The sequence below is a fragment of the Centropristis striata genome, chromosome 9 (genome assembly GCF_030273125.1).
Source record: "Centropristis striata isolate RG_2023a ecotype Rhode Island chromosome 9, C.striata_1.0, whole genome shotgun sequence".
In the NCBI taxonomy this organism is placed as follows: domain Eukaryota; kingdom Metazoa; phylum Chordata; class Actinopteri; order Perciformes; family Serranidae; genus Centropristis; species Centropristis striata.
In genome coordinates this window covers 24,556,699-24,572,030 of record NC_081525.1, presented here as the reverse complement: position 1 = coordinate 24,572,030, position 15,332 = coordinate 24,556,699, and the positions used below count along the sequence as shown (strand labels likewise).

Below are 15,332 nucleotides of genomic sequence, written 5' to 3'. Positions count from 1 at the left end.
GGCAACAACGCTGGCATCATTAAACTGAGAGCAGGCAATAATAAAAACCCACTGGGCGTTGTTTGTGTGTGGTTCTATCTGCGGGCAAAGAGGCAGTGGTTTCCAAGAAATTAAAGGAGAAAACAATACTGTATACTGTACAGCCTCAAAAAACAGAACAGCTTGCTGATCTCTTCAGTTATTCTTAGTTCACTGAAATCCCCCTTGAATATCATGCAGACGCACAATTAGGAATTTTCATGGTCTGTTCGTTACAGCAGAGAGCGAATACAGTGTCTATATACTGAGAGGAGAAATGGGAATATTACTGAAGAGCCGTCTACAGGTCACTTTAATAATGAATCCAAACATTTTCAACCTGTCTCGTGTTCATTTCCCCAAACTGAAATCCCACCTGAATGAGGCTACTGTCTACTGCAGTGAAGCATTTCAGGCACAAATGCACAGTGGTACTCAGCTGACAAGTTATTCCGTTTATTGTATTATTTAAAACGTGAGCCCCCCAAAAAATCTCACAGCATTTCTGTGGAAGTCAATAGTACAGTATAGTTTTGAGTGTTCTGTTGTTGGGCAGAAATAAAGGCACTGCTCACAACTAAAGAAAAAAATGTAGAAAAAACAAACTATATCTACTATGTTTTTTGTTTTTTTTAACTGTCTTCATTAGTTTTACATGCCAACAGTAGACAAAAATTGCAGTTTGGCTCACATCTGATGGCACAATAGGACTGGGCGTTTTATTGAAAATGAAAACAAAACAGACATTAAGAAACTGTAACCGAGGTAATCTTGCCCATGATGATTATTACGATTATTTTCCAATATGCAGCATGGAAGCAACATGGAGGAGAACTCAAACATGGAGCCAACTGAGCAACTCAAGCAGCTTATACCCAAGAAAAATGTCATGTCCGTCATTTGGACACATTTTGGCTTTAAGAGAGAAGTCACCGAACAAAAAGAAGTCAAATGTAAACACTGAGGAAAAACTGTTTGCAAGAAATGCAACTTATTTATTATCTACTGTTTCAGATAACTTTATTTGTACTTTAAATCTAAAATGTGACGTTTTCAATTCAGGCGAAGCTTTAAATTCAGTTCCAAATATTTAATAAATAACCACAAAATAGTTTATCAGTGTGTGTTTCCTTCATTTCTTTAAAATAAAAAAGATATCCCAGATTTAACAGTTGAGTAGATGAGATCATCTTAAAGTTACGTTTGTTTGCTAAAAAACAATAAAATCTGGCCTATCAAAAGGTACCAGTACATAAAGTTCAGTTTGCTGACTAGGACAGGATTATCCTATAGGGAGCCCGCAGGAAAATAATAAATCTTAACCGTGTGCTGCTGTTGACTTCATATTTGTTGTTTATATTTGTTGTTTGCATTGTTTATACTGTATATCATGTTGCCTTTATTGACCAAACAGGAACAGTGTTTGGCAGTGCATATTCCCACATTTCCAGGCAAATAAAGTTCCCCAAACTTATTGCCCCACAGTAAACTTTAAGATATCATATCAGCAAGTACAGATGACAATTTTTTTTTACCTTTTGACCAACTTTTCCATCACCTCTCATGAGGAAACTGTGTTGCATAAATTCTTTCTGCTATTTCTGAAAACTCTTAATTTCAAGAATACCTAAGCAGCACCCATCCTTTAAATAATTCTATTCCTGAGACTTAACGGAGCCTTAAATTACTACGGATGTACTTAATTATAGCCGATGGTCCCCCTGTGAGCCATGACCGCCGCTCTTATATAGTTAATGGGAAAGGACAGCGGGCTATGAAGGGGCTTTGTGAACGTCTGTGAATGTTCTTGAGCCAAACAAGACGAGGCTCTGTGTGTGTGCGACGTGTCCCCAAGAGCCTGTGTTGTCTAATTAACTGAAGGGTTGATTTGTATTAAAACGCAATTTATGTCTAACGGCAGGCTGGGTGGGAAACACCGTTGTGAATATGTAAACACATGCAGGCACACAAATAACATATTAAACTATTAGGAAATGTAGCTGTATCTCAGAGGTTCTGTGACAAAGCCTGAAATGTTCTCTGTGATACAGACACACAGCAGTTCTCCGACCTCGTCGTCCTGCCTGGCTGAAATTCTGCTGCATGACTCTGTCTTGCTGCTTGCCTCCCTGCCAGTTTGCTCTCATTTTCTTGCTTTTTTCTGCTTGCATCTGTGCCTGCAGACCTGCCTGTCTGCTACTCTGCCCACGGCACAAAGACTGCAATATCCATGGATCAAAGATGGATGTTTACAGTGCACGGCTGCACAAATACACCAACATCTTTAACTCCTGAGCTCACAATTTTCTTCATCGATGAAAAAATGCACTTGTACTTGAGTTTTGAGTACCATTGTCTTGTTTAATGTAACGGCCTATAATTATAAACACCTCCAGTTATCTCACCAGCTTCTTTTTTTAGATGCTAGAACTCAAAGAAGAGATTGTCCACCATTTGGATTAAAGCTGAATTTATGCTTGAGATATCACTCGATATCTGACATTTACAGATGCAAAAGGGAATGATCTCATCTTTGCCTCAGGTACAAAAACCTGGATACAGGATGAATAATAATCTTATATAAGAACCTTAAATGTTCTAATATTCTCCAGGTCAATGTGCTCATTGTCCTACTTGAATCTCATTTCTGTGTCTGGATTAATGAATTTATAGTTCCCTTGCTAAAATATTACTGAGGACTTTTCTAAGTCTGATGAGGCAAGGCAGAGGAAGTAGGGCACACCTGAAATAGATGTACCAGGTGTGCCGGGACGGAGCAGAGAGAAGAAAGTGAGAATAGAGAAGTAAAAAACAGCAAGAGGAAGAGACCTGACAAAGTCACTGGGGTATGAAGGTGGTGTTGGGGTGGTGGAAGAAAGATTTCCCTCCTCCACTTTACACATCTGTGGAAAGCTGCTAATGAGGCTATTAATTACTGCACATATTAACCTAAATAATGGCATAATTAACTAGTGTTGCTCATAATGAGTTAGCAGTTTATTAGGTACACTTGTAAAGCATTCTATCACAGTATTGTAAATCCTAACACTGTTAGGCTTGTAATGATCAGTCTTTTGTTGACAGTGCACTGGAGAGTTGTTGATTCAACACTATGGTAATTTTTGATTTTACAGTCATAGAATATTAATATGTCAGAAAACTGGAGAGCCGCAGGAACACCTGGTATAAAGTTTATGCCAAATTATGATTTTGAGCTTTTGTGTTTACAAAATTTTGACTTTACACAGACAAAGAGACTAGAGCATCAGAGTATCAAACCTGAATACCATCTGAGTACTAATCAAAATATGTCCTTAGAGTATCCACAAGTGCCATGTATTGGTAAGCTGACACTGAATGCATCGTCACAGTCACAATGAATGTTCAGACAGATCGTGAGGCAAAATTTAAAGGCAAAATACACACTGTCAATAGAAAGACACATTTAGACTCAAATATGTCCGGGATGAAGACCAGTGTGTACAATATTTAAGCCTTTTATTTTGTAATAGCTCTCTTGTTTTTATAGATATCAACACCAAACCACTTCTGATGTGTTCATGAATTCATTGTGGATTTCCCACAACCCTTTATTGTCATTAAAAACTCTTTCAATTTTTTTAAAAGGCATAAGTAATCAGTATATATAATTATTTCATATCTTATGCTTTTATTTTGTAATAGCTCACTTGATTTTATAGATATCAACACTAAACCACTTCTGATGTGTTCATGAACTCATTGTGGATTTCCCACAACCCTTTATTTTCAATAAACCCCCTTTTTTAAAGGCACAAGTAATATGTGTGTATAGTTCTTTCATATATAAGGCCTTTCTTATTTGATAGCTGTTTGAATCAGTCACAACCCTTTAGTTTCAAGCAAAACCTTTACAAGTTGTTTAGATATAAGGAGCAATAAGCATGTATATTCTATTCATACTTAAGGCTTTTATTTTTTAATAACTCACTTGTTTTTCTACATATCGACTTCAAAACACTTCTGATGTGTTCATGAACTCATTATGAAGCTTCCACAGCTTCTTGCTTTCCTTTAAAACCCTTACAAGATTCTTAGACATCATTCATTTCTTTACATTTCTCATTTTTTATTTTGACTTCACTGTTCTTTTTCTTCAAAATTGCTGCTGTTAATTCAGGTCAAGCATGCAAATTGTCATTCAAGCATGACACATACAACCTTTCAGGTAGTTTAGCATTAATTGCAAGCTGTTAAACCAAAGTGAATAAACAAAAATTTGATTACTACAGCCACAAGTATGCATCTGTACTTGACCATCAGCTTGTGATGCTTTCCAAAACAGAAAATCGAGAACAACTATAGCAAGCAATAGTGAGGAGTTAAAATACTAAGAGCAGTCTTTGTCTTTTGTTGAACATAGTCATATATAAATTGGGCTGCACAGTAATTAAATACGTAAATTACATTTTTATTCATTGTCTTACAGATGTCTTATGATTGGTGACACACTGGAAGGAATGGTATCTGAAATTTAAAGTGTTTGTTTTACGACAATAAAGGATGTGGGGAATCCACAATGAATTCATGAAAACATCAGAAGTGGTTTGGTGTTGATATCTATAAAAACAAGAGAGCTATTACAAAATAAAAGGCTTAAATATTGTACACACTGAATAAAAGGAATTGAAAAGGTGTGTATTGAAAATAAAGGGTGTGGGAAGTCCACAGTGAGTTCATGAACACATCAGAAGTCGTTTGGTGTTTATTAGATGAATTTCCAGTGAGTTATTAAAAATAGAAAAGAAAGACGTTGCACTTTTGCGACGGTCCCTAAGCACTCTGGCTGCCGTTGGGCACTAGGACGTATATTCGGCCCGGTTACTTTAATCTTTCGCCAGACTCGCTGATTTTGGGGAGTTGATCAAGCCTGTGAAATGTCAGTCTTAGTTTTCTGTACAAAATAAAACCATCCTGGGGGAAATTGGTGCGGTTTTCGTGACGCTATTCCAGTTAGAAGGCCGGAAAATAGGCGAATATCGCTCCTCCATTGCTCCTCTTCTTTCGTCAGTATCTCGGGATCTCGCAAAAGTATCTCGGGATCTCGCGAAAGTATCTCGGGATCTCGCGAAAGTATCTCGGGATCTCGCAAAACTATCTCGGGATCTCGCAAAAGTATCTCAGGATCTCGCAAAAGTCCGTCCTTTTTTTTTTTTTCACCCATCATTTTTTTTTTTTTTCACCCATCTTTTTTTTTCCCCGTGTCCCCTGGGGGGCTCCGTACTTTATAAACACACAGAGACAAAAGAAAAAGAAACTGGAGATCAATAACAGAAAGAGTTCTCAGGTCAGTGGGAGGCTGAGCTGAACACAAACACACATACACAGGTAAACTAATGCCAACATATACAGTGGGTGAGTTGGTGGTAAGCTACAGAAGATACAGGTAACATCTTTACAGTTGGTACATTAGCTGTTTGAGGCGAATAAAATCAAACTGACTAGCGGTAGGGCTGGAAAATAAGGAAAAAAATGTTTCATGATTTATTTTTTCATATCGTCCGATCTTAGTAATAGTTTGCTAACTTGTTTATTGAACTAAGTTCCATTCAGTAATGCCTTGTTTTGCTGTAAGTTTTCATATGTCCCACGCACCATAGCCATTCTGACGCTATTGAAAGCACCATACCTGTATGTGATTTGCTGTGCTGTGAAGTTTTCTTTCGATACAGCGGCGGATAGATTGTAATTTCCTTTGGTCTTTCTCAACATTCACCTGTGCCTCCTTCGTTTATTGCTCCAAGTCATGGCTGACATCTATTTCGCTACCCTCACCACGTTCGGTCTTTCTGTTTACTTCTCCGGCAACTTACAAACAGTCATGGAGCAGGAAAAGGTCGACTGATTCGCTGTTGTCAAGCACATTTCTGACCTTTTTGATCGAGAATTATGCTGTAATCGACCTGAAAATGATCGCAGTCATATAATTGCCCAGGCCTAACTAGCGGTCAAATTTTCTGTCTCTAAACCTTTAGGGTTATTTACATCTTTTTTCATCAGATATTACTCCTTATAAATAAAGTATAAAGTCACCTCCTCACGGTTATATGCCTCCGCCGACCAGTCAAGTTGTCTGTTCAGACTCATGACAGTAGACAAGGCTTCAAATACGGATGTTGCTGCAAAGAAGCTACAAATTCTAAAACGTGGATGCTTCGCACACATGTCCAACCTAGCAGCACAGAAGTTCTATACAACCAGCACGGCTTCAAAGTGTGTCATCAAGTCGGCATCCAACAAAATGTTTCACTTGCTGTTCTCGCGTCATGCTGTTGATAATGACCAGAAAGTGTTTTTGCAGAACATTGTGATGTAACTTGAAGTTGACCTTTGACCTCTTGGCTATAAAACATAATCACGTCATAGTTTTATCCTAATGTATGAAATTTTGTGCATAATTAGTGGATCAATTCTTGAGGATCTGCTTCAAACTTATTCTGTGAGGTCACAGTGACCTTGACCTTTGACCTTCCTTGAGTCCAAGTGGACATTTGCGCTACATTTTAAGAAATTCCCTTTCAGACATAGCAGGGACATCACGTTCACCAGAATGGAACATACAGACCAACGGACAACATGACTGGTGCCAGTTTGGGGGCATTAAAAAAAAGGTTGGACCAAAACAAATGCCACCCTCTCTTTACACAAGATGCACTTGGCTTGGCTTTTTCTACAACTTTCAACCAAGCTCACAGCCCCAGTCACCACATAAGGTTTTCTTGTTAAAACAAATTCATGTTCCCCCAAACTAAGGTATCAAAACAAGTATTGTTATGGTAATGGTACTCAGACTCAGGTTGCATGTTGCCCTTAATGAGAAAAATGTTACACGTATTAGGAGCCACAGAGTTTTATGAAATAAGTATAAAACAACTGTGCTTTCTGAATTTCCCTGAAATAAGATAAGATAATGATCGTTACTAATAGCAAGTTAAAAGCCTTTGAAACCACTTTAGAAAAAAGCCTCTTACATAATTAACTCTACAGAAAGTGGCTTCATCTCTGCCTACAAGAATAATGTGAATGGCTTTGCTCTCCATGTAGCAGAAAATACGCAGATTGCTGAATACAAAATCGATCTCTGTTATTTGCAAGTGAGCGGAGGAGGGAGAGGCGGCCTTCCTGTGTGTACCTGACGAGCAGCAGGGAGCCAGGAGCTTAGCTGCTTGGCTGAGAATATAATAAAATAATATCTAAAAGCTCAGTGACTCATGGCTGTGATTCAGCTCTAACAGAGGAATAAGCAATATGTAGCTAAGCAGGTAAGAGCCTGATCAATTTAGCCATCACAGGCATGTGTCAGACTGCATAATATGCATCAATTCATTGTCTCATTTCTTTTAGTTATCGAGACACTTACCCAGAAGTTGTTCTTAAAGACGGCCATCTTCATTCAGAGACTCACAGCGATCTATGAAGGAGGTGGAGAGAAAGAAGTATTAGAGCAGAAGGGGACATTCATTTTCTTTTTTTTTTAAATCTACCCGGGCTCCATTTTCTCTGCATCACAGTTCAAGTGCTTGGGAGAATAACCTGGAAAATGCATTTTGGGTTGCTTGTAAAATGTTTATGTTCAGCCCTTTCTCCGCACAGTAAACTACAGCATGAAAGTCCCTGCAAATTACACATAAACAAGCTTCCAGAGAGTCCTGACTTTATAAAAAACCTCCAGAGACACCTTCAGTGCAGGAAGGGAAGTCCTGAGGGAGGACAAAGGAGAGCCAAGCAAACGACTTCAAACGATAAACTCGGAGGATGGAGGGAGCTGAGGAAGGAAGCAGCAAGGAGGAGGAGGGGGAGGAGGAGTGACAGGGGAGATGGGGGAGGAAGGTGAGGTGAGGGAAGACAGGAGAGAAGAGATAAATCGATGGAGGGAACGAGGCAGAGGAGGTGGATGTAGCCTCCGAGGAGATGATCACAGCTTGTGAATCTGGAGGCTGCAGTGCTCTTCTCTGATTGGCTGAGTCACCTTCTGTCACACACTGCAGGTGATCCGCTCACTGTGGCCATCATTTTCCTATTTTGGCTGACTGAATAATAACACACACATTCATTTCCATCTAGCATCTATTTTGTTTATATGCTGTTCAAAAACTATGATGTATATGCTGGAAAAGATGGCATTTACTTTACTATACTATATATATATATATATCAGCAAACGATTGGGGTGGTGCAGGAACAATAAGCTCATAGAGTGTAATAGCAAATATGATCTACAAGATTTGAGTACACTGTAATTGATGTAAAGTACATTATCTTCAGTTTAAATTACTATGTTTTTATTATTCTTTGATGGTATATTTGCTGTCGAGACTGACCATTTCATTAATGTGTAATGTGTTCTTATAATTGAAAAACCTCAAAAATATTGTTAAAAGAACATTTTTGGGAAATATGCTTATTTGATTTCTTGTCAAGTTATACAAGATACCACTCTTGTGCAGTAAAACAATGCTGTCTGCTGGTTAAATTAGCTAAGCAAAAAGACTGGAAATGGGGGTAATCGATAGCCTGAAAGCCAGCAAAATCTGCATATTTATTACATTTAATTCCACCAAAATGTTATTATTATTATTATATGGAGGGCTGAGGTTCTCATTTATCCTTTAGCTACCAAGCGATTACTGCTGTGGTGTTATTACCATTATGGTTCAAGCTAACTTATCTTCTGTCACAAACAAATCGAAAACTTGAGTACATTTCTGTGTGCCAGAAGACTGTTTTCTATGGAAAAACCCACTTGAAATGAAGTGTTTCTAGACAAAAAATGTGACAGATTTCATGAGCTGGCCTTTTACTTCAAGTAGCAGAGGATAGATTAATTTGTGCAGTACACAAACTTGTGTTGACATATGTGCTCCACTTTTTGATAACATTGCAAGACAATTCTGGAGACAATCATAAGCCATTTTCAATGAATTTCACAACAGCTAGGAGTTATTATTAGGATAAAGAGGATTTTTTTGTGATTTTATCAAGTTCTTTTTTTTTTCAATTTAAGCTATTGAAAATCTGACTCCAAACTGCAAAGTCACAAAACAAACATGCCTCCTTAGTTTGAGTTGTCATGACTGCAGCATTTTCATGACACAACCTTTTTAATTGGCTGATGTTCAGGAGGGAATCCACAGAAGCAGGAGCTGAGCATACACCATCTGACCCCCCACTCACACACGCAGAAACCAACCAACCAACACACACACACGGACGGACACACACACACACGGACACACACGGACACACACGGACACATACTCATGCAAAAGCACGGGAATTTGTTCCTGCCCTTTCCAAGAGAATGTATAATGCACGTGTTTCCCTAGGGCTGCCCTCACACAGGGTTTCTGTTATCTGTTATTCTGCTGACTCTGTGCGTGTGCTTGTGTGTGTGTGTGTGTGTGCGTGTGTGCTCATTGACGATGAGCCCATTGCATTGGCACAGACTCAGCCCAGACCTGGTGACCTGGCATTAGGCAGGAGCAACACACACAAACAAACACAGCATGACTTATTACACACACACACACACACACACACACACCCCCTCACACCTTGTTAATTAGCTCAGTGGTGGGACTGAAGGCCCCTACAGACAGCATTCTGTTTGGCAGAGCAGGTTAGTTCGACGCAGGAGTAAGATGAAGGACAAAAATATTACAGAGGAGAGCCCAGTGATAACTCTTTATTACTGTTTATTGATTTTAAGTGGAATATTACAGCAACAATGAAGCTGAAGCACATTCTGATGTGAAATGTGAACTAAAATTGTTACTAAAGTTGTTGTTTTTTACACGTTGACAAGGATGTTTGATCCAATTAGTTGATAGTTTGATGATGATTATTGTACATGCTAGCAAAGCACAACCTGAAGTACTTTTAACATAAAATACCGAAAAATTATAAGAAACAAAATAAAAAAGTACATTTTTTAAATATAAGTGCATGTCGCATGTGTGATGTTTTTATGCCATATTCAATACAGTTTTAGCACTAAAATAGGCTGATTGGTTGAACCTCTGGTTACATTTAACTATTATATGAGATTCAGACAATTTATTTAGTGGAAAGTGTGATATGAGCAAACTTGGATCTTTAAGAGATTCATGTTTTCATTAAATTAACGTTTATCATTTTGAACATGAAATATATTGTCTTTGTACAGTTTTAAATTGAGTATACTAGTGCAGTGCCCATAGGAAGTATGTATTCAGACATTACATGCCAAACTACAACATCTGCAACTCCATGAAACACTTACTTTTCATAAGGTACGCACACCATCCAGCACATACACATTGAACATTGATATTCGCTGGAAACTATTTGAATGTTATTGGAAAATCAAACCTTGTAGCGCACTTTAAAACTCCTAAAGACAGATAGGCTAAATAGACTTACAGATGAGTTGAGTCAGGCGTGGAAATCCAGAGCGAATTGGGTTACTGACCAGGTGTAGGCCTATCACACAATGGGGCAGAGCTCCCCTAAAAGGCGTCTGATCAGAAACAGCGCAATGTCGCGTCCTACGTAAATAATGATATTTTGAAAAATTAATTCTAAAATTTTCTAAAAATGTCTAAATCGAGGATGCACACCTTCGTGCCATGCGCAAGCCACATGGTCAGCGAGACATCACACACACAAATATATATATATATATATATATATATATTGCCAAATTCTACAGAAAATAAAAAATGTACACAGCCTTAAATAAAACAAATTAAAGGTTAAAAATCAAATTAACACAGCGATAGGTGAAGAGATTGGTCATCAGTTTATTGCCAATAAATGCTGTTTGGGAAGATTTTCATGGTGAAATACCCATGCAGGGGGAGAGCTATCCTGACCAAACCACCAGATGGTTGTCAGGGGAGCAGAGCGAGGGGAAAGGGAGGAGGACAGACACACCAGGGACGGTGAGGGATGAGAGAAACCTCTTGTTTTCTCCTTGTGTCAGCCTGGCGCGCCATATTGAAACGTATCGAGGCTAATTATTGCTTTAATCCTCACTGTTTTGACACAGCACAATCCAGAAACACAAAGACGAGGCGAGAGGTGTGCAGTGGGACCCCATGCGGAGGGCAGCCACGGTGGGATGTATAGAAGTAGCTGACATCCAGCATTCTCCATCTGGTTCCAACTAAACATTCAGCTGAAATCAGCTCCGAGACAAACAAAGCCCGGAGAGGAAGTGGGACACACTGTGACCTTGATTCCTCTAGCTCAAGATCATTTTTTATTCAGAAATTAAACGCTGGGATCTTGGTGTGCACATATGGTGCAATCACAGCAGCAAATCTCAACCTACTGCAGACACAAATAATAAACTTTGAGAACCAGATATATATACGGGTTGATTTAGCGTGGCCTCAGTCCCACAGTGTCTCCTATAAGAGACAGGCTCTTTACAAATTGGTGGCTGATATATTACTTTCAGATAAATGAGAAAATAAATTATTATTGTTCCAATAAGAGAGTTTCAGCCAACAGTTGCAACATTTTTGTGAGTGCAAATTAACATTTCAGTGTAATCAGGGCACAGACTGACAGACAGATTAATTCATATTAGTTTCAATGCTGCATGTTAGCACTTAAAAGACAGAAAGTAATTGCCTTTTTTCTAAATTGTACTCTGAGAAAAGGCAAGAAAGATGTTGTAAGAGACCCAGGATTCTTAGAAAATGTCTGGTCATCAACGCAGTAAACTGGGACCAGGGAGGACTAGACTTCTACACAAAGATCTACAACTGTAATAGCTGGTTTCCACATTATCATCAAACTTTTTCATTATCTATAGATAGCAAAGGTGCAGATTTGTGACAACAGAAAGGTGAGGATCCAAATCCAAAAAGCAGCAGAGACTAAGATGTGCTCGAACAGTTCCTCATGCATTAAATCCAGGGAATCTTAAGCTGCTTTTGGAGATGAAAAAATGGTCACTGAAAAAAAAGAGTCTTCAAGCACTCTTAGGCAGAGCAAGAAGCAAGTAAAGGGTAAATTAAATAGTCTATATTTAGTCTCCTATATCATTTAAAATGTCAACTGGTTTCGACCTAACAGGATCCTCCTCGGGGCGGAACAAGAATAAGAGTCTACAGCCATGTTGGCTGCTAAATGAGTATTGACTTACTAATTAAAAGTCAATGGATCACCCAAGTTTTTACAATTCAACCCCAGTTGTTATTGAGTTTAGATATTTCAGTCTGGACCAAGGTGCTCAACATTGCCGTTCCTACAACCCCACCACTGGCTCGGGCTAAATAATTCTGAAATATATATAATTGTTATAATATAATAATATATCATATAATAATAATATAATATAATTATTTTGACTGATATATATAATAGGGCTGGGCGATATGGACCAAAAGTCATATCCAGATATATTTAGGCTGAATATCGATATACGATATACATCCCAATATTTTTATCGCAAAGTGAGATCAAATGTTCAGTCAAGGTCAAAGCCAAATATGACATGTCACAATTAGTTTTATTGAAACCGTTTATTTAAGTGAACTTTTTTTTTAAAATCAAAGCTCCATAACGTTTACATTTAAATAATACAATCTTAAATAAAAATAGCCTATGAAATAAAATAGACCAATCTTTTTCTGAAATAAATATATTTATATTATAAAAGAATAACGAACATTACCAAAGAACTAAATATGACAAACCCTAGTAAGGGCAGTATTTATATATATATAAAGAAAAAAAATTGAACTAAATCAATACATGCGATATGGTATAATTCCATATCACATTTAAAAATATATCAATATATTTTTTAAATCGATATATAAAATAAATATAAATATATATCTAATATATAAAATGATCATGGTGTGCTTCTTTTGGGAGGAGCAAGCACCACAATACTTATATCAGAATGGTTGACACATATTCCTGTGAATCCTGCTGCCGTGCAAGGAGAGTCTATGTTGCGATTTTAATAAATTTTGATTCATTCTTCAGCTCTACCACAAGCTAGGGGTGTGCCATATCGTATGGTTCAAGATAATACCGGTATATTTTTTATATGATTAAAAAAATGCATATCGCAATATTGGCAACATTCATACTTCTTGACTTAGTGGTGTAAAGGTTTCCCATTAATTACCCAGACTGTGGCGGCCCGATAACGTCACATTTCAAGCTACTGAAAGTGTATTTACACTTTTCATAATATAAAGATTTCTTTGCATTGTGTTGCCGTTGCTCAGCAGTCTGTCACCGGTCAGTCAGTCAAAACCCAGACCCCCACCTCTCCGTCCTCCTCCGAGACATGCGGGCGCATCGACACACACACACGCACGCACACACGCACTCACGCACACACACGCACACACACACTGAATTTACCAAGCTGCCCTCCCCAATTCCCGCTCACATTTAGCCCTCAAAGTGCTCAAGATTGATGCATTTTACTTAAAATTTTCTCCTGGGGGGGGGGGCATGCCCCCGGAACCCTTAGATGGTTTTCTGCTGTTAATTGCTAATACTCAAGAGTCAAGAGTACAACTGTTGAGATTTGCATTTTACACTACATTTTTGATTTTTGGTCTATTGCTATTTTGTTGTAAGATTTTTATATTTTTATACATACTAAACAAATCATATTTTCTATATATGTTTTCAGTATTTTCTAATATCGTCAAGAATATCATTATTGCAAAAATACACTGGAATATCTTGATATTCTTTTAGGGCCAGATCGTCCACCCCTACCACAAGCATTGCTAAAAATCCAGAACATAATCTATGTTTTGCCAAATCATATTCAATTTGCTTTTACAAAAAAGAGGAGCTATTCTGAGACATTAAATGCAAAAAAGACATACTACCCATTTCTTGTAATCCTGTTTAATCTGTTTACATTAAATAATGCTAGATCAACCCTTATTTTTAATCTAGATGATCATGATCATGTGTGACAGGTCAGAGAGTCACACAAGCAGAGAGACAGCAGCAGCACAGACAGTAAAGTATAAAAAGAAACTGAAAGTTTGAGGTTTGAGGTGAGGATCGCATCGTCAACAGACAGACAGTCGGTCAGTCAAAGATACAAGCCAATCAGCCTTATCAACAGTGACACTCTAACCCCTTCTCCTGCTTGCTGCCACCCTCACGCTGCCTCACAACAAGAAAAAAATGTGACTCAAGAAAAGCAGATGGGGAAGAGCGAGACACTCTCTAACGCAGACAAACAACATCCACATCCCATTTAATTCCTGCAGGAAATAAATGGTGCATCCTCTTCACCCATAAGCACTTGCTTTTTATTTCTTCTTTCTTTTGCCAGAGAGCGATCTACTAACAGATGTCTCTCTGAAGGAAGGGAGGGAGGCAGGGAGGAAGGATGGGGAGGTCAACACACACTCCTGCCTTCTTACCACCTCCACCTGCCCTTCCTCCCTCCCTTCTCTTGCATGAGAGAAGAGATGAGAGAGGCCGGACAGGAATTACACCCAGTGTCTCTCCTTTCACTGTTGGTGAAAGTGCCTCCTCCTCAGGCTCAAAGAGCAAAATAAAAATGTAACTGGGTTAAATGTAATGACACAGCCGAATGTGGAATAAAGATGCTTCACTAACCTCCGAACAGGCACATTTGTCACAAGCTCAGGAAGCAAAGCAGGAGGGAGACAGAAAATGACACAGAGGAATTGAACAAAAAAGAAAAAGGACAGGTGGAGGTGAAAAATAGAGCGGAGTGAAGTAAGGTGGGTGGATGGTGAGACTCAGAGAGATAAAACAAGCACTGTCAAATTGCAGAATAAGAAAGGTAAACATAAACAAGCCTTCAAACAAGTGAAGGACGAGATGAAAGATGAGACAAAAAGTGAAGTTACATAGTGGCTGTGGCATTAGTAAGATAGATAAAAATGCTTCCCAAAAAAGCAAGCAACACATTCAAGGCCAGGTTGAAGAGAGGAATATAAAATATAAAACATCAAAGACGGAGTATAATAGTTTGGTAGATTTTTCAGTTTAGGCTTCAAACTAGTGTCCACGAGAAAAACAATTTGTTGATTACTTGATAGCTAGAAAACAAATTAACAGTCTTAATGACTGATCAAGGTCCCTATTTAAGCGCTCTATACCACATGGACTAAATTGCATAGCACGGCTTTTAGGGTGTGTCCTACGCCACTATTGCTAGTTCAAGAGTGCAGAATGTGGATGCAAAGTCAGGGGGTTGTATTTAGTCAGTATCATCTCCCAATTCCTTTACTAGCCAGCTGGGCCAGCATAAGTACACTGCT

General features: G+C 38.4%; 1 protein-coding gene across 1 annotated transcript in view; it reads right to left on the bottom strand.

Moving 5' to 3' along the window:
• The window catches only part of fcho1 (FCH and mu domain containing endocytic adaptor 1), an 88,117-nt gene that overhangs the window by 56,990 nt on the left and 15,795 nt on the right, over nucleotides 1-15,332 (bottom strand). Inside the window, exon 2 of the mRNA XM_059340501.1 lies at nucleotides 7,418-7,468. Coding sequence (XP_059196484.1) covers nucleotides 7,418-7,450 — 33 coding nt within the window. The 5' untranslated portion in view covers nucleotides 7,451-7,468. The remainder of the gene's footprint in view (nucleotides 1-7,417; nucleotides 7,469-15,332) is intronic.